We start from the raw sequence: 27,767 nt of genomic DNA, 5'->3' as shown, positions 1-27,767 counted from the left end.
TCTTAGCTTCCAGTCCCTGGTCGCACCCCATCACCCAACTAACGTGGTGACCCCAGGCCCTAGGATTAGGGGTTGGGGAAGGAGACCCTGCCTGACCGACGGGAGACGGGTCAAAGCCACTTGGGGGCCCAAGCTGGCGTAGCCGCAGCCCACTCCCGAGACCCCAGATCTCAGCAGACCAGACCCCCCTCGACCCAGGTGGCTGAGCACAGGCAGACAGGGGTGCCTCCAGGCTCAGGCCCCGTGTCCTCGCCCTCGCTCTCCAGGGAACCGGGCACCAGCCATCCCAGGCTCGAGCGATGGGACACCCCTCCCTTCCCACCAGACGTGTCGGACGTGAACTGTGCCCCTGGCCCGCCTCGGCCGGCACCTTGGGCGCACCCCCTCGACCCCGGCTCACCACACCTGCCCGCGCCCACCCCTGCCCTCCCGCCGGCCTCCAGACACGGCACACAACTCAGCACGGGAGTGGATGCGGCCCCCCAACGGGGGTGGGTGCTCGGTATTTATTTTCAAGCAAATCCCCCTGGGGGAAAAGGCTTTAGCGGTTGGATTTAGCCACACGCTCCAGTTCGTCCTTCTTCTTGATGGCGTAGGAGTTCGAGGAGCCCTGAGAGAATAAAGGGAGGGTCAGCAGGGAGGATCCCCTCACCCTCTTTCGGGCTTCTGGAGTTTCCCTCCCCTGCAGGCAGCCCCCCGCCCTCCCATCCCGCCTCCCCACCTTGGCGGCGTTGATGAGCTCGTCGGCCAGGCACTCGGCGATGGTCTTGATGTTGCGGAAGGCGGCCTCGCGGGCCCCGGTGCAGAGCAGCCAGATTGCCTGGAAGTGGGGCAGGATAGACCGGTGAACGCGGGTCGCTTTCACACGTCCCCAACGGCCTCCCGAGAGAGCACCGACCACTCTCCCAAGAGCTTATTACAGTGCTTTGCGCAGAGTAATCCCTCAATAAATGACTAACTCTGGTCAAAAATGTCCAGTCAAACCCCACCCCCTTCCGGCCAAGGGAAAGGTTCAGCATTGGCTCCGGGCTGGCGGGGCGGGGGCCGATCGGGGAACAATGTGAAGGTGAGCACTGATCCTCGTTGGGGGGGTTCTGATCTAATCACCCCCAACTACTGCACTTAATAATGACGGTATTTGTCAAATGCTCACTGTGTACTAAGCACTGGGGTGGACACAAACAAATCGAGTCGGACACAGTCCCTGTCCCAAGTGCGGCTCAGTCTCAATCCCCATTGACAGATGAGGTCACTGAGGCCCAGAGAAGTAAAGTGACTTGCCCAAGGTCACACAGCAGACAAGTGGCGGAGCCGGGATTAGAACCTTCTGACTCCAAGGCCCCTGCTCGACCCACTAGGCCACACTGCTTCTCACTTATTCACCGAGAACCTTCCGTGAGCAGACCACTCTACTCGGCACATTCGTATTAATATCGTTCTCCCCTTCTAGACTACATTCGTTATGAGCAGGGAACGGGTTGGCTAATTCTGTTGGCACTGTCCTCTCCCAAGGGCTTAATACAGGGTCGTGCACATAGTAAGCACTCAATAAAACCACTGACTGATGGATGTAAAATTACTAGACGGGATTCCCGGACTTCGGGTGTTCACAGCCTGTAGGAAGGTGGTATCGACGGACTGAAGCAGTTGAAGGGGGAGGGGAAAATTACATGGGGAAGGGGTGGGGGGAGTGTGCGCTGTTAGTCGACACGGTATTGAATGAATGAGGGGAGGGAGTAAGAGATTGGCAGGAGACCAGAGCGAAGCACAGTTCAGTGTGGAAAAAAATGTGTGACTTAGGGGCAAGGTGGAAGAAGAGCGTGAATAAGTAGAAAGCTAACTAGGCTGCCTTAATCCCCAGGTTTCTGCTTGTGGGGGTGAAGATCGGGCCCCTGGGGTGAGGCGGGGAGAAGAGGAAAGTTATGGCTGGAAAACTTCTCCTCAGCATTCCCAGGATGGGGCCGGGGGGGTCTGGGTGACAGCCGGGGTTTGGGCAGATATGGGGACATTTTAGGAAGAGAAAACTAAGAAACCGGATGGTAACTGGTCCAATGCAATTGCAGCAGTAGCAAATTCACCTTCCTGCTGCACTCTGTGTGGACTGGAAATGGCCCCGAAGACCAGAACGAAAAGACTGTAGACTGTAGAGGTCCTTTCCTCCATCGGTCAACCGAATGGACTGAGTTCCCGGATGGGTGTCGAGCACTGAACTAAGTGCTTAGGAGAGTACACCAGACTTGGGAGACCCTATAGTTTCCAGGTCACCCCAGTAACCAGATTTAGGGTTCCGGCCTCCGCAAGGACCTCTCCAGCGGCCCCCTCAAGTCCTCCCGTTTGAAGTTGGGTACGGACAGCTTCCGGCTCCCAGGCTGAGGGCAGTGACCTGGCCACGATTCACACCCGTCTGTTCTTCTCAGGACCGGGTGGCCCCCCGCCCACTGAGACGCTGGTGGAGGGGAAGGGGGCGAGGAAGGGGCCATCGCGGCCCGGCTCATCTCCGCGAGTCCGGCTGCCTCACCTGGTTGACCCTCCTGAGGGGAGACACGTCTACGGCTTGCCTCCGCACCGTCCCCGCTCGCCCGATGCGGGTGGAGTCCTCGCGGGGGCCGCTGTTGATGATGGCGTTCACCAGCACCTGCAGGGGATTCTGGGAGAGCACGAGGAGAGAAGGGGTGGGTGTGAGGGGCAACATTAAAGCCGCAGAGATCCCCCGCTCAGTCTCCTGAATTCGATCCACCCAGACCACAGCCCCGGGGTCTCTCTTCCCCATCCCAGCTGCCTTCTAAAAACGTTCTCGGCGACGGGCACGGCCCCCCACCCCCTCAGTGTTTGCTGCCTCCCCGGCCGGGGCGGGAGCCATCGCCAAGACCTGCCCCACGCCCCGTACCTCGCCGGTGAGGAGGTGGATGATCTCAAAGGCGTGTTTGACGATGCGCACGGTCATGAGCTTCTTGCCGTTGTTGCGTCCGTGCATCATCATGGAGTTGGTCAGCCGCTCCACGATGGGGCACTGCGCCTTGCGGAAACGCTTGGCCGCGTAGCGGCCCGCGCTGTGGGGCAGGTACTTGGCATATTTCTCTTTCACGGCGATGTAGTCCTGTGGGAGGGGGCAGAGCGGGTCAGGGCACCTCCCTCGGGATTGCCGACCCACCCCGCCACCACCCTCTCCGTCCCCTACCTGGAGGGAGATGTCGTTGATCTGGACGTCATCCGTGCTCCACTTCCCGAACAGCTTGATGTCCGGGGTCTCGGCCACGGCCGGCGCCGCTGTCTCCCACTCGGCCATCCTGGAAAGTTGGCGGGAGGGGGGTCAGAGCTGCGGGCAGACCCTCCTCCCCTTCCCCGGGGAGCCGGCGGACTGTTAGCAGCTGTGTGGCCTAATGGCAAGAGCACGGTCTTGGGAGTCAGGATGTCCTGGATTTGCCACTCGTCTGCCATTTGGCCTGGGGCAAGCCACTTTGCTTCTCTACGCACCAGTTACCTCATCTGTAAAATGGGGATTAAGAACTGAGCCCCATGTAGAACAGGGACCGTGTCCAACCTGATTACCTTCTATCTAACCCAACGATTAAAACAGTGCCGGACATACTAAGTGCTTAAAAAACACTACAATTCTTATTATTTGAACTTTGCAGGTAGGGAAGGCGCCTCTCGGCAACTCAGTACAGGGCTCTGCACGCATTCATTCCACCGCATTTACTGAGCTTTTACTGTGTGAAAAGCACTGTATTATGCCCTGGGGAGAATACAATGAACATATTCCCAATACTTAGAACGGTGTTTGGCACAGCTGATGTGGCAGAGGCAGGATCAGATATAGTTACATCGTTAACAAGACAGAGCAACAAATAATAGGTACAAATATAATGGTGGGATTTGTTAAGCGCTTACTCTGTGCAAAGCACTGTTCTACGCGCTGGGGGTGGGGGGAATACAAGGTGATGAGGTTGTCCCATGTGAGGCTCACAGTCTTAATCCCCACTATACAGATGAGGGAACTGAGGCCCAGAGAAGATGAGTGACTTGCCCACAGTCCCAAAGGTGATGTGGCAAGGGATGGGGATTAGATAGAGACGCATCCCTAACAAGACGGAGTATTAAATAATAGGTACAAATATGATAAGGCGGGATTTGCTAAGCGCTTCCTCGGTGCAAAGCATTGCTCTAAACGCTGGGAGTACAAAGTGATGAGGTTGCCCCACGTGGGGCTGACAGTTTTAATCCCCATTTTACAGATGAGGGAACTGAGGCCCAGAGAAGTTGAGTGACTTGCCCACAGTCCCAAAGCTGATGTGGCAGGGGATGGGGATTAGATAGGGATGCATCCCTAACAAGACGGAGTATTAAATAATAGATACAAATATAACAATAATCCCCACTATACAGATGAGGGAACTGAAGCCCAGAGAAGATGAGCGACTTGCCCACAGTCACACAGCTGATGTGGCAGGGGATGGAGATTAGATAGACACACATCCCTAACAAGACGGAGTATTAAATAATAGGTACAAATATAATAAAGGCGGGATTTGCTAAGCGCTTCCTCGGTGCAAAGCACTGCTCTAAGCGCTGGGGGTATAAAGTGATGAGATTGCCCCACGTGGGGCTGACGGTTTTAATCCCCATTTTACAGAGGAGGTAATTGAGGCCCAGAGAAGCGACCTGCCCCAAGCTGATGGGGGGGGGGCGAGATTAGATAGAGACACGTCCCCAACAAGATAAGCGGAGCAATAAATAGGTACAAATATAATAACGGTGGTATTTGTTAAGAGACACGTCCCCAACAAGATAAACGGAGCAATAAATAGGTACAAATATGATAATAACGGTGGTATTTGTTAAGCGCTTACTACGGGCAAGGCACCGCTCTAAGCGCTGGTGTGTGTGGGGGGGTGAATACAAGGCGATGGGGTTATTAGACCGTGAGCCCGTCGTGGGGCCGGGATGGTCTCTGTGGTGGAACTGTCGATTCCCAGCGCTTAGTCCAGGGCTCCGCACAGAGGAAGGGCTGAATGAAGAGGATCGAATGAGGCCGTCCCACGTGGGGGGGATCCCTCCGTGGCCTGGCAGGGCCCAAGGGGCAGGGGCTCCCGTCGTGGCGGTGACCCGGAGCCCCTCTCTTCCCTCGCCCGCAGCCCTTCCCTCACTCGATCGTCCGTTCTCTGGCTCCGGCTGCCGCCGCCGCCGCCGCCGCCGCCACCGTCCGGTCCTCGCGGCGCCCCGGCTCCCACAGGAAAAGGCCCGCGGCCGCCCTTCCGCCTCTCTTAACCACGGCGAGCACTTCCGGGTCGGCGGGTCGTGGGGCCGAGGCCGGGCGGCCAGGCCTCGGAGCCCATGTGCGCAGGCGCGCTTGCGCCGCCGGGAGGAGGCGCCGCCGACTACGCAGGCGCCGCCAGACGGCCGTCTCCAGGGCGCAGGCGCCTCGGCTCGGGCGCGCGCCGGGAAATAACCGCGCGCATGGGGAGAGGGGGGGGGGAGAGGGAGTCTGCGCGCCTGCGCACTTCCTTTCTACCCCCTCCGACTGCCATTTTAGAACTCGCTTCGCGCAGGGGAGGGACTGCGCGCATGCGTACTTTGTCTTGTATGTCTGGTCCCTCACTGCCCGGCTAACCATTCGTTCGTTCGTTCGTTCATTCATTCATTCATTCATTCACTCACTCATTAATTCATTCATTCAATAGTATTTATTGAGCGCTTACTATAATAATGTTGGTATTTGTTAAGCGCTGACTATGTGCAGAGCACTGTTCTAAGCACTGGGGGAGATACAGGGTCATCAGGTTGTCCCACATGAGGCTCACAGTCTTCATCCCCATTTTACAGATGAGCTCACTGAGGCCCAGAGACTAATAATAATGTTGGTATTTGTTATGAGCTTACTATGTGCAGAGCACTGTTGTAAGCGCTGGGGGAGATACAGGGTCATCAGGTTGTCCCACATGAGGCTCCCCGTTAATCCCCATTTGACAGATGAGGTCACTGAGGCCCAGAGAAGTGAAGTGACTTGCCCACAGTCACACAGCTGACGAGGGGCAGGGCCGGGATTTGAACCCATGACCTCTGACTCCCAAGCCCGGGCTCTTTCCCCTGAGCCAGGCTGCTTCTCTAATTAGTGGTGGCATTTGTTAAGTGCTTACTATGTGCAGAGCACCGGACTAAGCGCTCAAACGGACAATTCGGCCACAGATAGAGATCATCCCGGCCCAACGGCGGGCCCACGGTCTAATCGGGGGAGACAGACAGACAAAAACAAAACAACATAAACACGATAAATAGAATCAAGGGGATGTACACCTAATTAACAAAATAAATAGGGTAATAAATAATACATACAAATGAGCACAGTGCTGAGGGGAGGGGAAGGGAGAGGGGGAGGAGCAGAGGGAAAGGGGCGTAGCAGAGGGGAAGTGAAGGGGGGAAATAATAATAACTAATAATAGTGGTATTTAAGCGCTTACTGTGTGCCAAGCACTGGGGTAGATACAAGATAATCAGGTTGTTCCATGGGGGGCTCACAGTCCTCTTCTCCATTTGACAGATCAGGGAATTGAGGCCCAGAAAAGTGAAGTGACTTGCCCAAGGTCACACAGCCAACAAGGGGTGGAGGTGGGATAAGAACCCACGGTCTCGGAATCCCAAGCCCGGGCTTTTTCCACTGAGCCATGCTGCCGAGTGGAACTGACAGTTCACCTCCTCCACGAGGCCTTCCCAGACTGAGTCCCCCTTATCCTCTGCTCCTCCTCCCCTCCCCATCACCCTGACACTCTCCCTCTGCTCTACCCCTTCCCTGCCCCACAACACTTGTACATATATATATGTACATATTATTCTATTTATTTTATTAATGATGTATATATATATATAATTCTCTTTATTTTGATGCTATTGATGCCTGTCTACTTGTTTTGCTGTCTGTCTCCCCCTTCTAGACTGTGAGCCCGTTGTTGGGTAGGGGTTGTCTCTGTTGCTGAATTGTACTTTCCAAGCGCTCAGTACAGTGCTCTGCACCCAGTAAGAGCTCAATAAATATGATTGAGTGGATGAATGTAATTCTGTCTTTTGCAACCAGGGCAGACGTCCCCATCCCCATATCAATACCGTTACACAGGCTCGGGATCCATCCGCCATATAAACTGGCTCCCTCCTCTACACACCCTCTCGTGTATTTTGGCAAACAGTCAGAGGAAGGAATCCATTCCTTCTGACTCGCCGGCCCGTGCTCTATCCACTAGGCCATGCTGCTTCTCAAGGCGCTTGACGGTATTTGCCTAGAGTTGTTTCTCCGATCCGAACCTAGGGTCGTGACCCCGGCGATCGAGCAGGTCTAGCGGGTTCCCCTGGGCAGTGAGCGTCCGATACTGACCATCGGCGAACACGGGGGTCAACACTTTATTGCCGCAGCTCCTCCTCCAATTCGCTTCCTGATCTCCCCCCACAGCCCCGACCCCTCCGAGTCTATGTAGGCATCTCTCCCTTTCCGTGGAAAGTTAGTTTCAAATCTGCCACGGGGGGGATTTGTGGGCAGAAACCAAAGGTTGCAGCAAAACGTGGCGTCCGCTGGAAGGTGGAACGCGTCGTCTTTGGGGTACGAAGGCAGGGGACGCCGGGGACCGCTGGCCCGGGTCCCATGGGAAAAGGGGTCGGGGAAGCTCAAGGGTCAAATCACCACTGGGCAACGTGCTCCCTTGATACCCAGCTGGACCCCGGAGGGCCGAAGGAACGACTCGGGGGACGCCCCCTGCTCCCAAAGTCCAGGGAGATGTCTAATGCTTCAGTGGCCAAGCTCCCGCTCTCAGAGGGCCCCGGGCTCCGCTGGAACGGTTCCGGATGAGGAAGGAGAGAGAGAAGGAGGGGCAGACGTTTTCTTCTGGGAGCCTTGCTTCTTTCCCGGCCTGCTCCCCGTCATCACCGTTCTACCCCCAGTCGAGTTCGTCGGCCGCCACTCCGCTCCCTCAGCTTAGGAGCCTGCGGTGGGCAGCGGGAGGGACCCCCCGGCTCCGGCCTCGGTGGTAGGCGAGGGAGGGCTGCCGGCCACGGTTCTTCCCAAGCCCGGCACGGTCCGGCGGAGGAGGCGGTCCCCTTCGGCCCGCTGGGGACCCCCTCGGAGTCTCCGTCCCGATACTCGCGAGCCGCTCCTTCCTCCCTCCGGGGTCGTTAGGGGCCGTGCCCCGCGGGTTGGCATTCTTGGCACCTTCCTCCTGATCCTCGGTGGTACTTCTCTCCATCCGGGTGGCGTCTGTAACAAAGAGAGAAGCCACGGGGATGCTGGGGGAGGCCGGGCAGGTGTGGAGGGGGGTGTATGTGTGTGTCGTGTGGGGGGGGGTGCACTTTTGCATGTGTGTGCATGTGGGCAGGGGGCCAACGGAGGGTGCCCGCGGGCGAAATATCTGCCATCTCAAAGGAGGAGCCAGAGGGGAGGGTGGAAGGACACGGGCAGGGGAGGGTGGGGATCTGAAACTGGCTCTCAGAGGGGAGAGTCGGGGGCGGCGTTGGGGATCCGAGCAGGGCCTTCCCGGGGGGGACGGGACCCCACGACTCCAGCGGGAAACCAGAGTGGTGGGGGACCCACACGGCGGCCAGTGGGGAAATGGAGACTCTGCCTACAGGAGAGTCTCCGGAGAGGGGAGGAAGCTTGCGGGGAGGGGTGAGAAGGAAAAGTCTCTTGTGTAGTCTTCCTTTCTCCGTCGCTAACCCCGAACCCTCACTCGGTGGGCCTCCCCACCATTTCTCTCCTCAGTCTCTCTCCCAGACTCTCCCCGCCTCGACCGCCGTGGGCCCGGGGTGTCTCCGGGTCATAGGTCGGAGGGACGTGGCCGGGGATGGGTGGAAGGGGGCGGTGGAGATACGGAGACCCCCCCGCCCCCGCCGCTGAGGGGTTTCTAACCCTGCCGCCGCCGCGGCCCCACGAAAAGCGAGGTCCTCGCCCAGCGACACGGCGTTCTTGTAGTTCTCCCAGATGACGTCGCCGTAGAGCTGCCGCTGCTCCGGGCTCAGCCGCTCCAGCTCCTCCTGGGAGAAGCGCACGGCCACGTCCGCGAACGTCACCGGCCCCTGCAACGGCACCGGCCCCCGGCTTTGGCTCCGCGGCCCCCTCTCCCCCACCATCGGCCGGGGCCCTCGGGACGAGACCCACCCTCCCCACCCTAGGCCCAGTGCCACAGTCCAGAGACCGGGGACGGGGAGCGACGCAGAGGGAGGCTCCCTCTTCTGCGGGGGTCTGGGCTAGGCCTGTCGGTGCAGGGGGAGGGCATTTGAAGCTTCCGGCAGGGAGAGGAAGGACGGAGGAATCTTGAGCTCACCTGGGGTCTGCCCGACAGTGTCTCCTGCTCACTGGGACCCCTCTCCTGGGGGGGGGGCGGGGCCTAGGGGGGCCGCCAGGCCTTCATGAAAGGAGAGAAGCAACGTGAGAGACCGGCCCTCCCCCGGGCATCCTCCAGCTCCACCCACGGGCGGGTACCAGTGTCTTGTTCCTGTGCCCGGCCTTGGGGGCGAAGGGCCCCAGAGAGTTCTTTCTGATCCGAGGACAGGTTGGGGGGCAGCTGAGGCGTAGGGGTCCCATAGAGTCTCTCCTGGGGCCGGGAGGGCTTCGAGTTTTGCCGTTAAAGCGCTCACCCTGCCCACTCCTACGTCACCTGGCTACTCTCCTACTACAGCCCAGCCCACACACTTCGCTCCTCTAATGCCAACCTTCTCGCTTAACCTCCATCTCACCTGTCTTGCCGCTGACCTCTCGCCGACGTCCTGCCTCTGGCCTGGAAACGCTCTCCCTCTTCATAACTGAGAGTCCATTACTCTCCCACCATTCAAAGCCTTATTGAAGGCCCAACTCCTCCGAGAGGCCTTCCCTGACTGAGCCCTCCTTTCCTCTCCTCCCGCTCCCATCTGCGTCTCCTTGCCCTTTATTCATCCCCCCTCCCAGCCCCACACCACTTATGACCGTATCTGTCATCTATTCCTTTATATTAATGTCTATCTCCCCCTCTAGACCGTAAGCTCGTCACGGGCACGGAATGTGTCCGTTACGTTGGACTGTTTCTAACCCGATTTGCTTGACGCCACCCCAGCACTTAGTACAGTGCCCGGCACATAGTAAGTGCTTAATGAATTCCACAATTATTATGACTCTCTCAAGTGTCATACGCTGAGGTGAGCACTGAGGCAGAAACGGGATACTCAGACCGGAGGCATAGGGATAGCAATCAGAGGGAGTTGGGGAGAGCAGGGATGGTCACTTCATTTTACAGATGAAGAAACCGAGGCCCAGAGAGGTCAAGCGACTTGTCTGAGCCCACCAGGCCGGTGGGGGCAGGGCTTGGATCTGTGGCGAGATTTCGACGAGTAGCCGAGGGCCGGCTGTGTGGAAGAAGAGGAGGCGGCGGGGGGGGTCATCCTCACCCACGGACACCACGGTCCGGTAGTTTTCCCTCATGACGGTCCGGTAGAGCTCCTTCTGGGGCCGGCCCAGCAGCCCCCACTCGTCCCGGGAGAACCGCACCAGCACGTCGGCGAACGTCACTGCCATGGCGGCCCGCGGGAGGGACGAGGCCGGGGCCTTCCCGCAGCCTGGGGACAGAACCGACTATAAGCTCGTTGTGGGCAGGGGTTGTGTCCGCATTCTTATACTGTCCTCTCCCAAGCGATTAGTGCGACACACTGCACACGGTAAGCGCGCAATAAATACGACTGAAAGAATAACGGGCTGGGCAGAGGCGGGGAGGAAGGGAGGGACGTGGGGGCCTGAAGGAGGAGGGAGGGGAGTGCCAGTGGAAAGCCGGGAAGACTCCGGCCTGGAGATTTCGTTCTTAAATGTTGAGTGACTTCGGATGGTATTTACTGGGGCCCCGCTGAGCGCGGCGCAAGGTACTGAAGGTCGAACCGGGGCAAGAACCCAGATCGTAATCAATCGATCGATCAAACGATCGATCGATCATCGGGGCCAGAATACAGGTCACCCAGTTCCCATTCTCTTACCCCCGGCCCACCAGCAGGGCAGAAAGGACGAATGTTTTATACAAAGTCAGACCAAATGTCCACCTGGTCCACAATTACGGCCCCAAGAGTAGACATTAACATTTATCCTCCCTTGTCATCCATCCCCACGGTTTAAAAATCTTAAATTTTCCCCCTTTAGAAACCCATCTCTACCCTATTGTTAATAATAATATGATGATAATAATAATAATAACAGTGGTGTTGGTATTATTAAGCGCTTACTGTGTGCCAGGCACTGTATTAAGTGCTGGGATGGATACAGGCAAATTGGGTTGGATACAGTCCCTGTCCCGCATGGGGCTCACAGTTGCAATTCCCATTTCACAGATGAGGTAACTGAGGGCCAGAGAAGTGAAGCGACTCGCCCAAGGTCACAGAGCAGACAAGTGGCAAAGCCGCGATCAGAATCCAGCTTCTTCTGGAATCCAATCTAATTCTCATCTAAGCCCCTGGAACCGAATCCCAGTTCCACCACTCGTCTGCTGTGCGACACTGGGCAAGTCACTTCACTTCTCTGTGCCTCAGTTCCCTCATCATCATTATTGTTAATTGTATTATTACTGTGTGCAAAGCACTGTACTAAGCGTGGGGCGGGGACTGCGTCCAACCTGATTTGCCTGGATCCGCACCAGCGCTCAGTCCAGTGCCTGGCACGTAGTAAGCGCTTAACAAATGCCGCAATAATAATTATTATTAACAAATGCCATCATTATTATTAGTAATAAGATGAGAAAGGAGTCTCAGGGATAAATCGGAGTTGTTTATCCTTGCCGGAAATGCTGGGTGGCTCTTCTGGGGTCCCAGGTTCCTTGAGAAGCAGCGTGGCTGAGTGGAAGGAGCCCGGGCTTGGGAGTCGGAGGTCAGGGGTGCGAATCCCGCCTCCCCTACTTGTCAGCTGTGTGACTTTGGGCAGGTCCCTTAGCTTCTCTGTGCTTAATAATGTTGGTATTTGTTAAGCGCTTACTCTGTGCCAAGCACTGTTCTAAGCGCTGGGGTGGGGGGGGAATACAAGGTCATCAGGTCTTAATCCCCATCTTCCAGTTGAGGGAAGTGAGGCCCAGAGAAGTGAAGTGAGTTGCCCCAAGTCACGCAGCCGAGCAGGGGTGGGGATTAGAACCCATGACCTCCTTCCACCGAGCCAGGCTGCTGCAGTGACCTCAACTGCAAAATGGGGATTAAGAGTGTGGGCCCCGGGCCACCGATAGCCCTTTATTTCCCCCAGCGTTTAGGACAGTGCTTGGCACCCAGTAAGCGCTTAGGCAATCCCATGACGACGCTGGTGGTGGCGGCCCCGGGCCCTGGCGCCCCCTGGCGGCCGCCGGGTCCTGCCTCTCCCCGCCCTCCCCCCCCGGGGCCGTGGGCGGGGCTTGGGGCTGACGGACCAATCAGCGCGCGGCTCCCCCCTCCCTCCCCCCCCCCCACCCCGCACCCCCGGGCAGGTTTTTCCCGCCTCCGCGGCCCGGGCCCCAGGCGTCCCCTTCTCCCGCCTCCCCCCGGCCCCCCCCACGCCCTCTCCTCTCACCTCCAACCCCGAGGTTCAAGGGATGGGGGCGGGTGGTCCGCACATGCGCGCCGGGCGGCCAGACTACATTTCCCGGCAGCCCCCGCGGAGGCGGGCTCCCGCCCCCTCCGGCGCCCGCGCGGACTCCCTTTCCCAGGCTCCCCCGCGGCCGGCCGAGACGGGCCCCGACGCTTCGCCGTTGCCATGGGGACGGTAGGCGGGCCCTACCGTCCCTGGTTTCCGCTTCCCCTCCTACTGGGGGCGGGGGGGAGCATTCATTCATCCATCCATCCATCCATCCATCCATCCATCCATCCATTCATCCCATTCATTCATTAGTCCCATTCATTCATTCATCCCATTCATCCATTCATCCCATCCATCCATTCATCCCATCCATCCATCCATCCATCCATCCATCCATCCATCCATCCATCCATGAATCCATCCATCCACCCATCCATTCATCCCATTCATTCATTAGTCCCATTCATTCATTCATTCATTCATTCATTCATTCATTCATTCATCCCATTCATTCATTCATCCCATCCATCCATCCATCCATCCATCCATCCATCCATCCATCCATCCATCCACCCATCCATTCATCCCTCCACCCATCCATTCATCCCTCCCTCCCTCCCTCCATTCATCCCTCCTTCCTTCCCTCCCTCCCTCCCTCCCTCCATCCATCCATCCATCCATTTATTCATCCATTCATCCATCCATCCATTCATGGATGCGAGAAGCAGCGTGGCTCAGTGGAAAGAGTCCGGGCTGGGGAGTCAGAGGTCAATTCAATTTTCAATTCAATAGTATTTATTGAGCGCTTACTATGTGCAGAGCACTGTACTAAGCGCTTGGAATGAACAAGTCGGCCACAGATAGAGACAGTCCCTGCCCTTTGGCGGGCTTACAGTCTAATCGGGGGAGACGGACAGACAAGAACAATGGCAATAAATAGAGTCAAGGGGAAGAACATCTCGTAAAAACAACGGCAACTAAATGGAATCAAGGCGATGTACATTTCATTAACAAAATAAAAATAAAGGTCATGGGTTCAAATCCCGGCTCTGCCGCTTGTCAGCTGTGTGACTTTGGGCAAGTCACTTCACTTCTCTGGGCCTCAGTTACCTCATCTGTAAAATGGGCATCTGTAAAGTGGGCATTAGACTGTGGGCCCCACGTGGGACAGCCTGATCAACTTGTATCCTCCCCAGCACTTAGAACAGTGCTTTGCACATAGTAAGCGCTTAACAAATGCCGTCATTATTATTATTATCATCCATCCATCCATCTATCCATCCATCCATTCATGCATTCATCCATTCATTCATCCATCCATTACTTGATTCACATTTACTGAGCTCTTACTGTGTGCAGAGCACTGTATAAACCGCTTGGGAGAGTACTATATAACAATAATCTCCTTCTTCTAAGAGGTTTTCCCACAGGAGCTCAGAGCTCTGGGATATTATACGACTGTGAGGAGCGTGGCCTAGTGGATAGAGCACGGATCTGGGAGTTAATAATAACGATGGTATTTGTTAAGCACTTACTATGTGCCAAGAACTGTTCTATGCTCTGGGATAGATGCAGAGGGATCAGGTTGTCCCATGTGGGGCTCACACTTTGAATCCCCGTTTTCCAGATGAGGTAACTGAGGTACAGAGAAGTGAACTGGCTTGCCCAAGATCACACAACGGGCAAGTGGCGGAGCCGGGAACAAGTGGCGGAGCCGGGAACAAGTGGCGGAGCCGGAAGTATGTGGGTTCTAGTCCTGCCTCTGCCACTTGTCTGCTGGGTGACCTTGGGTAAGTCACTTAACTTCCCTGGTCCTCAGTTGCCTCAGCTGTAAAATGGGGATTAAGAGGGTGAGCCCCATGTGGGATAGGGACTGTGTCTAACCTGATTAACTTGTATCTACCCCAGCTCTCAGAACAGTGCTTGGCATTTAATAAGTGGTTAACAAGAGCTATTATTATTATTATTACCCATCCCACCATTCCCTCTGACAGCCGAGCAAGGCCGGTGATCGCTCAATTCCAGATCACGCTCAATTCCAGATCACAAAAATCGGGAATATTTTCCAGTAACCTCAAGCATTCTGCACTACACTTCTCTGAATCCTTCGGGCCGGTCGAAGGTGAACAGGCTGCAGGGGAAGTTGGTGTTAATAATACATCATCATCATCATCATCATGCTCAGTACAGTGCTCTGCACGCAGTAAGTGCTCAGTGGATATAATTGATCGACTGTCTCCAACCTCCACAGGGCAAGAAGTACCCACATCCCTTATGCCCAAGTGGCTTCAGCGGTTGCAGGGGTAGAAGTGATGGAAACGGGTGAATTTAGAAAAGACTTTTTAATAAAACATGAAAAAAACAAAAAACCTCCGGTCAATTGGCATTTCCAAGGAGCAGAGGAAACCAGCGGGAGAGGGGAAAGTGGGCATCTTGTCTTAGGGCGCGGACGTACCCGTGCACAAACGTAATCTCTCGGCCTTCTGCAGGAAGGACCCTTCTGCTCTCCTTTCCCTCTCCCTCCTCCACGGCCTCCCGCGAGTGCCCGAAATCTCCCCCCAGTCCCGCCCTCCGCTGCTGCGAGGGGACTTGCGGGGCTGTGGGTTCAGGAGCCGATGTCCAAGTGGGGCTTGGTCCTGCGAAGAGCGGCCAGAGCGTTCTGGGTCTCCGCCTTCAGCTCCATCCCAAACAACCTGAGGAGATGCAGAAAGAATCAGGGCCTCATCCCCCATTGTTCTTCTTGGGATTGTATGACGCGCCCTCCATTTCTGCTAGACTGTAAACTCCTTGAGGGCAGGGATTGTGTCTACTAGTGGGTTCTAATCCCCGCTCCTCCACTTGTCAGCTGTGTGGCTTGGGGCAAGTCACTTCACTTCTGTGTCTCAGTCACCTCATCTGTAAAATGGGGATTAAGACTATGAGCCCCATGTGAGACCACCTCATTACCTTGTATCTACCCCAGCGCCTGACACAGGGCTTGGCACATAGTAAGTGCTTAACAAATACTATTATTATTATCTCTCTGCTATGGCAGCAAGTGTACTAGAAGCTCAGCAGGGAGGAGGATGGAGCCATGAACACAGACATGAATGAATAATAATAATAATAATAATTATGGTGTCTATTAACCACAAAGTAAGTGCCAAGCATCCTGCTAAGCACTGGGGTAGCCAACAGTGAATTGTAAGCTAGACTGGAATCATCTTAAGGGCATAGAACATTATCTACTTACTCTATCGTGTTCTCAAGGGCTTAGTAGAGTGTTCTACCCCCAACAGGATTTCAATAAATGTGATTGATTGATTGACTGAAGGCACATTGAGCTAGCATACAAATGTCTAAACAATTAATCAATTGTATTTATTGAGTCTCTACTCTGTGCAGAGCACTCTGCTGAGCTATGGGGAGAGTGCAGGGCAACGGCGTTAGCAGACACGATCCCTAAATGGGAATATATATGGCCGTTTTTGAAGAAGTCACTCACCAGTGATAGTGCATTGTTCTCTCCCAAGCGCCCTCATCCCAGCTCCAACACTTGCCATCTATATCACCTTGGACAAGTCACTTAACTTTTCTGGGCCTCAGTTTCCTCACTTGCAAAAATGGGGGATTAAATCCTACTCCCTTCGACCTAGACTTGGAGCCCCATGTGGGACTGGGACTGCGTCCAAACTGATAACTTGGCATCTACCCCAGCCCTTAGAACAGTGCTGGGCATATAGTAAGGGCTTAACAAATACCCTTAATATTATTATTGTAGTTATTATTATTGTTATTATTAATAATTATACCGTGGATTGATGGGATGCCTGATTGATCAATAGGAATGGTGGTATTTCGTAAGCATTTACTATATGCTAAGCACTGTAATAAGCTCTGGGGTAGATATAGGATAATCAGGTCCCACACAGGGAGGGAGAACAGGGATTGAATCTCCCTCTTACAGATGAGGGAACTGAGGCACAGAGAAGAGAAGTCGGTCGATCGTATTTATTGAGCGCTTGCTGTGTGCAGAGCACCATACTAAGTGCTCAGTATAACACAATATACAATATAACAACATAACAGACAGTCTAGAGGCGAGTTCTTGACCAAGGTCACACGGCAGACATCCGGTGCAGCCGGGAAGAGAACCCAGGGCCCCTGACTCCCAGACCCAAACTCTTTCCACTAGGTTCCCCTTGCTCCACTGATGGATTGATTGATTGATTGATTAACTGTTAAAGGAAACAAGCAGCTTTGTACCAGAGCGTCTGCAGTTTGCACGTTGGCTGTTTCAGTCTCTCGCACAACAGGCCGACTCCGGCGTCGCCCAGGGCGTTGTTGGTCAAATACAGTTTGGTCAGAGTCTGATTTTTGGCGAGGACCGAAGAAAGACTCTCACAGGCAACGGCAGTGAGACAGCAACTGTCCAACCTGTGGGGGAATGAAAGATTCACGGAAATGTCACGTTATTACGGTGTTTGTTAAGCGCTTATTCTAGGTCAAGAGCAGGGAAGCACCGGCCTGGGAATCTGAAGGACTTGGGTTCTAATCTTGACGCCGCTATTTAATAATTATGGTACTTGTTAAATGCTTATTATGTGCCGAGCACAGTTCTAAGCACTGGGGTAGATACAAGTTGATCGTGTCGGACACAGTCCCTATCTCACATTGGGCTCACGCTCTTAATCCCCATTTTTTACAGATGAAGTCACTGAGACCCAGAGAAGTGAAGAGACTGGCCCAAGGTCACACAGCAGACAAGTGGTGGAGCCAGGATTAAAACCCATGACCTTCTGACTTCCTGATCCGTGCCCTATCTGCTGGGTGATCTTGGACAAGTCACTTCACTTCTCTGGATCTCATTTCCCTCACCTGTAAAATGGGGATTGAGACTGTGAGCCCCATGTGGGACAGGGATCGTGTCCAACCCCATTAGCTTGTCTCTACTCCAGCACTTAGTACAGTGCCTGGCACAGAGTGAGGATTTAACGAATACCACATGCACACACGCACACGCAAGCCCTCCATCCCAACGGATTTTCCAGAGGAGGATAATCGGCAGGGCTGCATCCCACCTCAGCTGAAGGCCTGAGGCTCCCAGCCCCTCTTTCCCAGTGCCCGATTCATACTTAACCCTCCCAGGCCAGGGAACAGTTGTCGGGCGGACTCCCTCCCCTCCTCTTCCCATCCCACCCATCCTCCAGGAACTCACCAGAGCTTCTGCAGTTTGCAGTTGGGGTGGTTCAGCCCGTCACAGAGCTGCTGGGCTCCGACGTCCCCCAGGTCGTTGAAGCTCAGGTCCAGTTCCTTGAGGTGGCCGTTGGCCCCGAGGGCCGTGGAGACGGCCCCGCAGCCAGCTGACGTCAGCCGGCAAATCCCCAACCTGAAGGACGGACCGAGAGATGGGGGGACGGGGCGGGGGGGACAAGCGCACTCTCAGCGTCTTCTACGCGGGCAGTGGCTCTTGGGCCTCAGGTGCACTTACCAAGGGCCGGAGGAGGCAGAATCCCGGGGGGGGGTAGAATGACTAGTGCTTGGCACTTGGCACTTAACAAATGCCATCGTTATGATTATTATTATTACTATTGTTATCACAACTTCTGTTACTCAGTTACCTCATCTGTAAAGTGGGGATTGAGACTGTGATCCCCACATGGGACTGCGCCCAACCCGATTTGCTGACATCCACCCCGGCGTGGCACATTCATTCAACGGTATCTATCGAGCGCTTACGGTGTGCAGAGCACCGTACTGAGCGCTTGGAAAGTACAATTCGGAAGCGACAATCCCTACCCAACAACGGGCTCACAGTCTAGGAATAGCAAGGGCTTGACAAATACCACAATTTTTATTATTATCGTTATCCCCATCCCCCGCAGAAGAGATTTAAGGAGAAAGCAACGCGTGTACCGGAGCTTCTGCAGTTTGCACTTGGGCTGGCCAAGTCCCTCACAGAGTAGGCGAACTCCCGCATCCTCCAGATCATTCAGACTCAAATCAAGCTCCGTCAGGCTGCAGTCCACGCTGAGAACGGAAGCCAGCTCCATGCAGGAGGCCCTTGTGAGGTGACAGATCTTTAGCCTGGAGAGGATAAAGACAAATCAAGCCGTGTGGCCTAGTGGAGAAGAACCTAGGCTCTAATAATAATTATGGTATTTGTTAGGCGCTTACTATGTGCCGAGTACTGTTCTAAGGGCTTGGGTAGATACCGGGTAATCAGATTGTCCCATTTGAGGCTCACATTTTTTAATTCCCATTTTTACAGATGGGGTAACTGAGGACCAGAGAAGCTAAGTGACTTGCCCAAGGTCACACAGCAGACAAGTGGCGGAGCCAAGATTAGAACCCACAACTTCTGACTCCCAAGCCCGGGCTCTTGCCACTAAGCCACGCTGATTCTCCTGGCTCTGCTGGGTGACCTTGGGCAAATCTTCACTTCTCTACTCCTCGGTTACCTCATCTGGAAAATGGGGACTGAGACTGTGAGCCGCATGTGGGTCGAGGACCGTATCATTATTATTATTATTATTATTAACTATGGTATTTGTTAAGTGCTTACTAGGTGCCAAGCACTGTTCTAAGCCCTGGGGCAGACACAAGGTAATCAGGTTGTCCCAAGTGCGGCTCACGGTCTTTATCCCCATTTATCCCCATCTCCCCCTCTAGACCGTGACCACGTTGTGGCTGGGAATGTGTGCATCGACTCTGTATGTTGTAGTTTCCTAAGCACTTAGTACAGTGCTCTGCACTCAATAAGTGCTCAGTAAATACAACTTACTGAATGAAGGGAAATCAACGAAGCATAATTTCCTCTTTTTTTATGGCATTTGTTAAGTGCTTACTATGCGCCTGGTACTGCATTATGGGCTGGGTAGATATAATCTACTCAGGGTTGAATCGAATTTATGTCAGACATGAGGCTTGCAGTCGTAATCAACATTTTACAGATGAGTTAACTGAAGCTCAGAGAGGTGAAGTGAATTGTCCAAGGTCACACAGCAGACAGGTGGTTGAACTGGGATTGGAACCCAGATCCTTCGGACTTCCAGGCCCAGGCTCTTTCTTTGGGCCTCAGTTCCTCATTTGTAAAATGGAAATGTGATGTGTGTTCTCCTTAGACCATGAGCCCCATGTGGGAAAGAGACTGATTATCTGATAATTACTTGATAATCAACCTTTCTGATAATTACTTGATTATCTTGTAGTCATTCATTCAATTCATTCAATCATATTTATTGAGCACTTACTCTGTGCAGAGCTCTGTACTTAGTTCTCTGGAGAGTACAATACGACAAAAAACTATTACATTCCCTGCCCACAATGAGTTTGCAGTCTAGTGGCAGGAGAGAGACACCAACACAAATAAATAAATTACAGATATGGACATCACTGCTGCACCTCAGTGTTTAATACTGTGTTTGGCACATAGCAAATCCTCAACAAATTCTGTTATTATTCCAAGGAAACACCCTCACAGGAGAACTCCTGAGGAGCAATCCCTACTGGGATGTCTGGATTTCCAGCCCCCCTTAATCTCTCCACCCGCCCATGGTTGATTCCCATCAGCATGGAGAATGGAGCGAGCTCTGACCATAGCGTCTTCAGCCGACAAGATGTCTGCTTCATTCCCACACACAGCAGCTGCACCCCCGCATCACCCAAGGCATTGCCCGTCAGGTCCAGTTCCATCAGGTGGGGGTTGGTGCTGAGAACGGAGGAGAGATCCTCACAGGCGGCCCAGCTGAAGTAGCACTTTTTCAACCTGTGGCCGTGGGAGAGAGAGGGGAGAAGGGGAAAGGGAAAGAAAGGAAGAGAGAAAGATGGGGAGAGGGAGAGAGAGAGGAAAAGAGAAGAGGGAGGGATGGGGAGAGAAAGAGGGAAGGGGAAAGAGAGGAGGGAGAGAATGAGAGGGACAGAGATGGGGGGGAGAGGGAAAGAGAGGGACAGAGATGAGGAGAGGGAGAGAGAGAGGAGAAGAGAAGGAGGGAAGGATGGGGAGGGAAAGAGATGGAGAGAGAGGAGGGAGAGAAAGAGAGGGACAGAGAGATGGAGAGAGGGAGAGGGGAAGAGAGAGGCAGAGAGGTAGATATAAATAGACAGAGAGAGAGAGAGTGACCCATTGAGGAGACTCATATTGGTTCACCCTTGTGCTCTAACAGCATCCCCCGGCCGGGAAGGGATGTATATTGAGCTCCTTGTTTCTCCAAAAAAACCCCTCATCCAACTTACTGGAGCGACTGGAGCCGGCATTTCGGGTGTCTCAGCCCCGCACAGAGCAGCTTGACACCGACATCCTCCAGGGCATTGTTACTCAGATCCATCATCACTAAGTTCTGGTTGGCGCTGAGCGCGGAAGAGATGTCCTGACAGGCCGCGCTTGAAAAGCGGCATTTCTTCAAGCTGCCAACGAGAGGGTCAGCGGGGGTCAGGCAGTCCACTCTTTGCTTTCAGCCTAGAAACGTTCACTACCCCCTCTTCAATTGATTGATACTAACTCTACTGTACTCCCTAATCGATGGCATTTATTGAGTACTTATTGTGTACAGGGCACTGTACTAAATACTTAGGAAAATACCATATATAGAGTTGATAGACATGATCCCGGCCTTCAAGGAGCTTAAAGTCTACAGGGGGAGAGAGACATTAAAATAAATTACAGTAAAGGGAAACATTTAGCTAAGTGTTGTGGGGCTGGGCTGATTATCAGAGTGCTTCCTTCTTTCATTCAATAGTATTTATTAAGCGCTTACTGTGTGCTGAGCACTGTACTAAGTGCTTGGGAGAATACAATCTAACAATAAACAGACCCATTCCCTGTCCTCATTGAGTTAACAGTCTAGAGGCCAACCTTGAGGGATAAACTCTCTTGAGCTCTCCCAAGCGTTTACTACAGTACTAGGCACAGAGTAGGTGCTCAGAAAACGCCACTAATTACTACAGAGTCCCATAGTATGTGCATGCATGTGCCTCTGTGTGTGGACATGTATGTGTGTGATGTCAAACACTGAGAATAAGAACCATACGAGTTTTCCTATGGGGGGGTGGTTTCAGTCAATCAGTGATATTTATTAAGCACCTTCTGTCCGGAGGAAACTGCAATAAGCGCTTAACAATAATTGTGTGTTTTTTTAAGTGCTTACTAAGTGCCAGGCACTATTTTAAGCACTAGGGTGGCTACAAAAAAATCGGGTTGGGCACAGTCCCTACCCCACCTGGGGCTCACAGTCTCAATCCCCATTTTACAGATGAGGTAACTGAGGCACAGAGAAGCGAAGTGATTGCCCAAGGTCACAGAGCCGACAAATGGCAGAGCCAGGATTAAAATCCACCATCTTCTGACTCCCAACCCTATGCTCTGTCCACTACGCGATGCTAGTTGCAGGGGGAAGTCCGCTAGATTGTAAAATCCCTGTGGGCAGGAATGTCACTGTTTATTGTTGTACTGTACTTTCCCGAGTGCTTAGTAGAGTGCTCTGCGCTCAATAAATACGATTGAATGAAAGAATGAATGAATGAAGTGCTTGGGAGGATACACCTCCTTTAGACTGTAAACTTGCGGGCAGGGAACGTGTCTATCAACCCTATTATAACGTACTCTCCCAGTCACTTAGCACAGAGCACTATACACAGTAAGCGCTCAATAAATGTGGATCGATTCATTGATACACTGCCACAGAGTTGGTAGTCGAGATCCCTGCCCTCAAGGGTGAAGGGTGATGGCAGGACTGTGTCCAACCTGATTAGCTTGTATCGACCCCAGTGCTTAGTACAGTGCCCGGCACATAGTAAATGCTAAAGAAATACCGTAAAAAAAAAATACCTCTCTGGGAGAACTGGGGAGTATCTCCCAGAGATTTATATATATATATAAATCCACCGGCCAGAGTCTAGCAGGGTGGGGCGGATCAACCCGGGCAGGGTTCTTCGGGGCAGCAGAAGAGAAGGACGCAGCCGAAACTCACCCCAGGTTCTGCAGTTTGCAGTTGGCATGTCCCAGGCCCTGACAGAGCAGCTTCACTCCCCGGTTTCCCAGGGCGTTGCGATCGAGGACGAGCTCCGCTAGGTTCTGGTTGGTCCTCAGGGCCGAGGAGAGATGCTCACAGTAGGTGTCCGGCAGCCAACACTTCTCCACACTGCAGGGAGGGGAAAGAGAGAGAGAGAGAGAGAGAGAGAGAGAGAGAGAGAGAGAGAGAGAGAGAGGTGAGCTGGCCAAGTACCTCCAAACACCCGTCCCTTAGCTTGGCTCATACTGAGATCGGGGTCCGGTCTAAGAGCTGTACATTCCAATCAATCGATCAATCGATGGTATTCCATAATAATAATAAACTTTGTTAAGTGCTTCTGTGTGCCAGGCACCGTTCTAAGTGCTGGGGTAGATACCTCGATCTCATCTATTTCTCCCCCGACCACTCGCCCAAATCCTGCCTCTGATCTGGAACGCCCTCCCTCCTCATAACCAACAATGACTCTCCCCTCCCTTCAAAGCCTTATTGAAGGCCCTTCTCCTCCAAGAGGCCTTCCCTGACTAAACCTTTCCTCTTCTCCCACTCCCTTCTTCGTCGCCCTAACACGCTCCCTTTTTTCATCCCCCCTCCCAGCTCCATCGCATTTATATTCATATCCGTCGTTTATTTATTTATATAAATGTCCATCTGCCCCCCAGACTGTAAAATCGTTGTGGTCAGTGATGTGTCTGTTTACTGTCATATTGAACTCTCCCATGCGTTAAGTACAGTAATAATAATTGATGTTGATGATGAGGATATAATTACTAGTATCTGGATAAAACCAAATCCGGGCCAGAGGGGAAAAGATGCAATTTAGGTAGGGGAGCCCCAGAAACCGTGAGCCCCCCGAGTCTTCCGGTGAGGACACCCCCATCTAACAGGACCCAGGTAGACCCTCCACTTTGGAGCGGCGGGAGACGAAGAGGTGGGACGCAGGTAATTACGGCGACAGAGGCTGGTCCCCGAGGTGCGTTCCCTCCGTCCCCACGGGCCCTTGACCCTCCGCGGCCTCCTCCGAGCTGAACTCTTCGCTGCCCAGGTGGACGACAGACGCGTTCCGACAGTTCCCCACGCAGAAGGCCGAGATCACGTGGTCCATCTTGGTGGACAGGTCACAGGCCACGATGACCTGGAAGGGGTCCAGCGCCCTCCGGATGAAACCTTCCTCCTGGGTCTCGTACAGGCAGGAGAAGAGGTCCAACGCCCCCCGCTCCAGGGTCCGGCCCCCGATCCGAGCCCCGGCTTCGATCCAGGCCAGCAGCTCTCCCTTGACCGTGGGGGAGAGCGGACACCCAAGCTGCCGCTCCAGGTAGCTCTTGTTCTCCCCGTTCAAGAGCCCGAACAGGAAGCGCACGGTCAGGGCCAGGTAGCCGGTCTCCGATCTCCCATAGTGCTCCAGGAGCCGGGTCACGCTGTGGCGGGAGCCCCTCCCGCCCTCCCGCCCGCCCTCGTCGGTCAGGTAGAAGAGGGCGGCGAAGAACTCCTGGAAACTCCGGTGGACGAAGCTGTACAGCCTCTGGCAGTGGATGTCCTTCTGGAAGACGCTCAGGTTGAGGAAGGCCGAGACGTCGGAGCCGGCCAGGCCGTGCCGGCTCAGGTCGCCCTCGTCGAAGAGGACCTTCCGGGCCCAGACGCCGTGGGCGGCCAGGGAGCAGAGCGGGGCCAGGACGGGGCGACCCCGGGGCCCGGAGCCGCCCGGGTCCGGCCGCAGCAGGCTGAGGAGGTAGAAGACGTAGACGGCGGTGGTGGTCTTGGACGGCTGGCCCGGGGGCTCCCCGCGCTCCATCTCCTGCTTCAGGCAGGTGCAGACGATCCAGCAGACCAGGGGCACGAAACAGACGGCGGAGAGGGCCTCGACGTCCCGCACCAAGCCCAAGGCCCGGGAGGCCTGCCGGCCGTCCCCGAAGAACTTGCGGAAGTAGTCCCGGCGGCCGGCCCGCGAGAAGCCCAGGATCTCGGCGTGGCGAGGCTGCTCCAGCAGGGGCTGCAGCCGGGCCAGGGCCGCGGGCCGCGTGGTGATCAGCAGGGACGCCTCGGGCAGCAGGTCTTTCCCGAGCAGGCCGCCCAGGAGGCCGGCCACGGGCATCTTGGCCTTCCAGCCGCCGGCCCGCCGGCCCGGCGGGGGCCTCCGGGGTGTCCGGCCGAGCTCGTCGAACCCGTCGATGACGAAGAGGAGCCTCTCCGGCCTCCGCAAGATGTCCGCCAGCGGGGCCTCCCGCCGAGGCCAGCGGCCGGAGATCAGGCCGGCCAGGCTGCCGCGGCCCACGCGGCTCATCTCCCGGCAGCTGACGTAGAAGAGGTAGTCGAAGCGGGCGCGGTACAGGAGGCCGTCGGCCCAGTCCAGCATGATCTTCCGGGCCAGCATGGACTTGCCGATGCCCGCGGCCCCCCGCAGGACCACCGTGCGGGGCGGCTCCGGCCAGGAGGCGTCCGGTTCCAGCAGGGTCTCCAGCTGCAGGGGACCGGGCTGGCGCTCCGGGGCCCCTGCGTCCTCCCGCTGGGGGGTCGGCGACACGGGGGCCGCATCCCGGGGGGTGGGGTGCCGCTCCATCAGCAGCAGCTGGGTGTACCTCTGGCTGAGGTTCACACACTCCCCGGGGCGGGCGTTACGGTCCTCGAAGAACCGGAACTTCCGTCGGATGTGCTCCCGGTACACGTCCCGGGGGTCTGGATCGGGAGAGATGACGAGGGGTCAACACGGCGGGTGGTCGGTCGACCCATCCGTCCACTGATCGATGATATTCATCGAGCGCTTAACTTCTCTGTGCCTCAGTTCCCTTAACAGGATGTATTTGTGGCCACCCCGGTGCTTAGTACAGTGCCTAGCACGTAGTAAGTGCTTAACAAATACCATCATTATTATTATCATCATCATCTGCAAAATGGGAATCCAATCCCAGTTCTCCCTCCTACTTAGACTGTGAGTCCCACGTGGGACCTGATTATCTTGTATCTACCCCAATGCTTAGAACAGTGCTTGGCACATAGCCAGCGCTTAATAAATGCCACAAGTATTATTTTTATTGCCCTACTCTCATCTGACTGATCTCTGTCCTTGCCTCGTGAGGCTTCCCTGGCCTGGAACTCCCTCCCCAAATGATAATAATAATAGTTAATAATGATTATGGTATTTGGTAATCGCTTGCTATGTGCCAGGCACTGCTCAAAACCCTGGGGTAGATACAAAATAGTTGGGTTGGATTCAGCCCCTGTCCTACGTGGGGCTCACAGGCTTAATCCCCATTTTACAGATGAGGGCACTGAAGTACAGAGGAGTAAAGTGACTTGCCTAAGGTCACACAGCAGACAAACGGTGGAGCCGGGATTAGAACCCATGACTTTCCGACTTTCTTTCCATCTCCCAGGCCAAGCTGCTTCCCATATACGGGAACATAGAGGAGCCTCAGCCCTCTCCACCTTTTAAGACCTTCCCAAAATGCCAGCTCTTTCAGCAATTCTTTCACTATTTCAGGAAGTAGTGCTTTGTATTTACTGAGCATTTACTGTGTGCAGAGCACTGTGTTAAGAGCGCGGGAGAGGCTAAGCCTGGATATAAAAACCCCTGTGTGGACAAAGGCACCGTCACTCACCTCTCGTCGCCTGGGCTTCGTGGGTCTCAACCAGGTGCTCTGCTCTTCTTCTCTGCTCCCAATGGCGTCCCAACACCGACCCCGACGAATCTGAAGGGACAGAAGGAGGAGCCAGTGAAGACCATGGAACTTTAGCTCCTTATGGGCAAGGAACATGTCTACTAACTCTGTTATATCATGATAATAATAATTTTGGTATTTGTTAAGCGCTTACTATGTGACGAGCACTGTTCTAAGGGCCGGGATAGATACAAGGTAATCAGGTTGGACTCAGTTCCTGCTCACACGGGGCTCACAGTCTTACTACTCTCCCAAGTGCTTAGTAAAGTGCTCTGCACACAGTAAGTGCTCAATAAATACCACTGATTGATTAATTAATGTTGGTCTGCCTCTCTAGATTGTAAACTCACCGCGGGGAGGGAAAGTGTCTACCAACTCTTGTCAATTCATACTCTCCCAAGAGCTTAGGATAATAATGTTGGTATTAGTTAAGTGCTTACTATGTGCAGAGCACTCTTCTAGGCGCTGGGGGAGATACAGGGTCATCAGGTTGTCCCACGTGAGGCTCACGGTTAATTCTCATTTTACAGATGAGGTACCTGAGGCACAGAGAAGTTAAGTGACTTGCCCACAGTCACACAACTGACAAGTGGCAAGTGGCAGAGGCGGGATTCGGACCCATGACCTCTGACTCCCAAGCCCGGGCTCTTTCCACTGAGCCACACTGCTACTTAGGATAGTGCTCTGCACATAATAAGCACTCAATAAGCGGTATGGTTTAGAGGATAGAGTGTGGGCCTGGGAGTCAGAAGGAGCTGGGTTCTAGTCCCGACTCCACAACTTCTCTGCTGTGTGACCTTGGGCAAGTCACTTGGCTTCTCTGGGCCTCAGCTCCTTCATCTGTAAAATGGGGATTAAGACTTGGAGCCCCATGAGGGACATGGACTGTGTCCAGCCTGATTACCTTGTATCTAACCCTGAGTTTAGAAGAGTGACTGACAAATACCATTAAAATAAATCAATAAACACCATTAATTGACTCCTGTTTAATGTCCATCTCCCCCTCTAGACTCTCTCTGGAAACTCTCTGGAAACTCTCTGTGGGGAGGGAGTATGTCGGTACTACCTCTGTTGAATTATACTCTCTGGAGCGCTCGGGAGAATACAATAAACAGACACATTCCCTGCCCACAACGAGTTCACAGTCTAGAGGGAGAGCAAGGATCGAGCCGATTAACTCGTATTTTCTCAAGTGGTCAGCACAGTGCTCTGCCCACTGTAAAAGCTCAAAAAAATACCATTGACTAAACAGGAATTATCTGCCTCGACTTACCCCTCACCTCCGCCTCTGCCCTGGCTCTCTCCCACAGATCTTTCCTGTGTATCCTTTCAAATACGTGGACCGCCAGCTCCCAGGCACCCCGCTCTCCGACATGGGCGACCAGGAGATGGGCTAAGTCCAGGGAATCGGCTTTCTCCGTCCGGCCCCAGGGGATGGGGGCCCATCCCGCCGCTGGGGCCAAGTCCTCCAGGTGGAACTTAAATTTCCGCAGCTCTGGGTCCCGGAGTTCTTCCAGGTACTCGGCCAGTCGACTGCGGATGCTACATGTCATCTCCGCCTCCGGCCAAAAGGATCCAAGATGGTGGATGCCGAGGGTCCCCAAA

General features: G+C 54.4%; 3 protein-coding genes across 3 annotated transcripts; all 3 read right to left on the bottom strand.

Annotated features, from left to right (window-relative positions):
* Nucleotides 1–465: 465 nt before the first annotated feature.
* RPS5 (ribosomal protein S5) lies at nucleotides 466–5,257 on the bottom strand. The gene is made up of 6 exons (XM_029074300.2): nucleotides 5,148–5,257; nucleotides 3,179–3,287; nucleotides 2,888–3,097; nucleotides 2,519–2,647; nucleotides 722–820; nucleotides 466–610 (listed from the first exon to the last, which is right to left on the bottom strand). The coding sequence occupies exons 2-6, from the start codon at nucleotides 3,284–3,286 to the stop codon at nucleotides 542–544; spliced, it is 615 nt and encodes a 204-aa protein (XP_028930133.1). The 5' UTR covers nucleotide 3,287; nucleotides 5,148–5,257; the 3' UTR covers nucleotides 466–541.
* A 2,113-nt stretch (nucleotides 5,258–7,370) lies between these two features.
* LOC114814560 (zinc finger protein 667-like) lies at nucleotides 7,371–10,522 on the bottom strand. Its single transcript, XM_029072910.2, has 4 exons — nucleotides 10,396–10,522; nucleotides 9,417–9,481; nucleotides 8,885–9,051; nucleotides 7,371–8,236 (listed from the first exon to the last, which is right to left on the bottom strand). The coding sequence occupies exons 1-4, from the start codon at nucleotides 10,520–10,522 to the stop codon at nucleotides 8,155–8,157; spliced, it is 441 nt and encodes a 146-aa protein (XP_028928743.1). The 3' UTR covers nucleotides 7,371–8,154.
* Nucleotides 10,523–14,847: 4,325 nt separating this feature from the next.
* NLRP12 (NLR family pyrin domain containing 12) lies at nucleotides 14,848–27,715 on the bottom strand. The gene is made up of 10 exons (XM_039913393.1): nucleotides 27,436–27,715; nucleotides 26,103–26,192; nucleotides 23,463–25,203; nucleotides 22,468–22,638; nucleotides 20,735–20,905; nucleotides 20,097–20,267; nucleotides 18,416–18,586; nucleotides 17,718–17,888; nucleotides 16,766–16,936; nucleotides 14,848–15,213 (listed from the first exon to the last, which is right to left on the bottom strand). Exons 1-10 carry the CDS (start codon nucleotides 27,713–27,715, stop codon nucleotides 15,126–15,128), a joined length of 3,225 nt encoding a protein of 1,074 aa, XP_039769327.1. The 3' UTR covers nucleotides 14,848–15,125.
* Nucleotides 27,716–27,767: the final 52 nt, after the last annotated feature.

Source organism: Ornithorhynchus anatinus, chromosome 10, assembly GCF_004115215.2.
Source record: "Ornithorhynchus anatinus isolate Pmale09 chromosome 10, mOrnAna1.pri.v4, whole genome shotgun sequence".
NCBI classification, from domain to species: Eukaryota; Metazoa; Chordata; class Mammalia; order Monotremata; family Ornithorhynchidae; genus Ornithorhynchus; species Ornithorhynchus anatinus.
The sequence above is the reverse complement of the archived record's forward strand: the minus strand, read 5'-3'. Positions and strand labels throughout refer to the sequence as shown.

Excerpts from the sequence above, each read along its gene's own strand:
- NLRP12 (XM_039913393.1), bottom strand. The coding sequence starts at position 27,715 with ATGACATGTAGCATCCGCAGTCGACTGGCCGAGTACCTGGAAGAACTC. Across the intron at positions 20,906-22,467 it reads TGCAAACTGCAGAACCTGGG|CTTGAAGAAATGCCGCTTTT; the intron begins GTGAGTTTCGGC and ends TCTCGTTGGCAG. Across the intron at positions 16,937-17,717 it reads TGCAAACTGCAGAAGCTCTG|GTTGGACAGTTGCTGTCTCA; the intron begins GTGAGTTCCTGG and ends ATTCCCCCACAG.
- LOC114814560 (XM_029072910.2), bottom strand. The coding sequence starts at position 10,522 with ATGGCAGTGACGTTCGCCGACGTGCTGGTGCGGTTCTCCCGGGACGAG. Across the intron at positions 9,482-10,395 it reads CCGGACCGTGGTGTCCGTGG|GCCGGGCACAGGAACAAGAC; the intron begins GTGAGGATGACC and ends TTCGCCCCCAAG. Across the intron at positions 9,052-9,416 it reads TGGAGGATGCCCGGGGGAGG|GGGCCGGTGACGTTCGCGGA; the intron begins GCCGGTCTCTCA and ends GTGCCGTTGCAG.
- RPS5 (XM_029074300.2), bottom strand. The coding sequence starts at position 3,286 with ATGGCCGAGTGGGAGACAGCGGCGCCGGCCGTGGCCGAGACCCCGGAC. Across the intron at positions 2,648-2,887 it reads TCCACCTCCTCACCGGCGAG|AATCCCCTGCAGGTGCTGGT; the intron begins GTACGGGGCGTG and ends GTGCTCTCCCAG. Across the intron at positions 821-2,518 it reads CCCTCAGGAGGGTCAACCAG|GCAATCTGGCTGCTCTGCAC; the intron begins GTGAGGCAGCCG and ends CCCCACTTCCAG.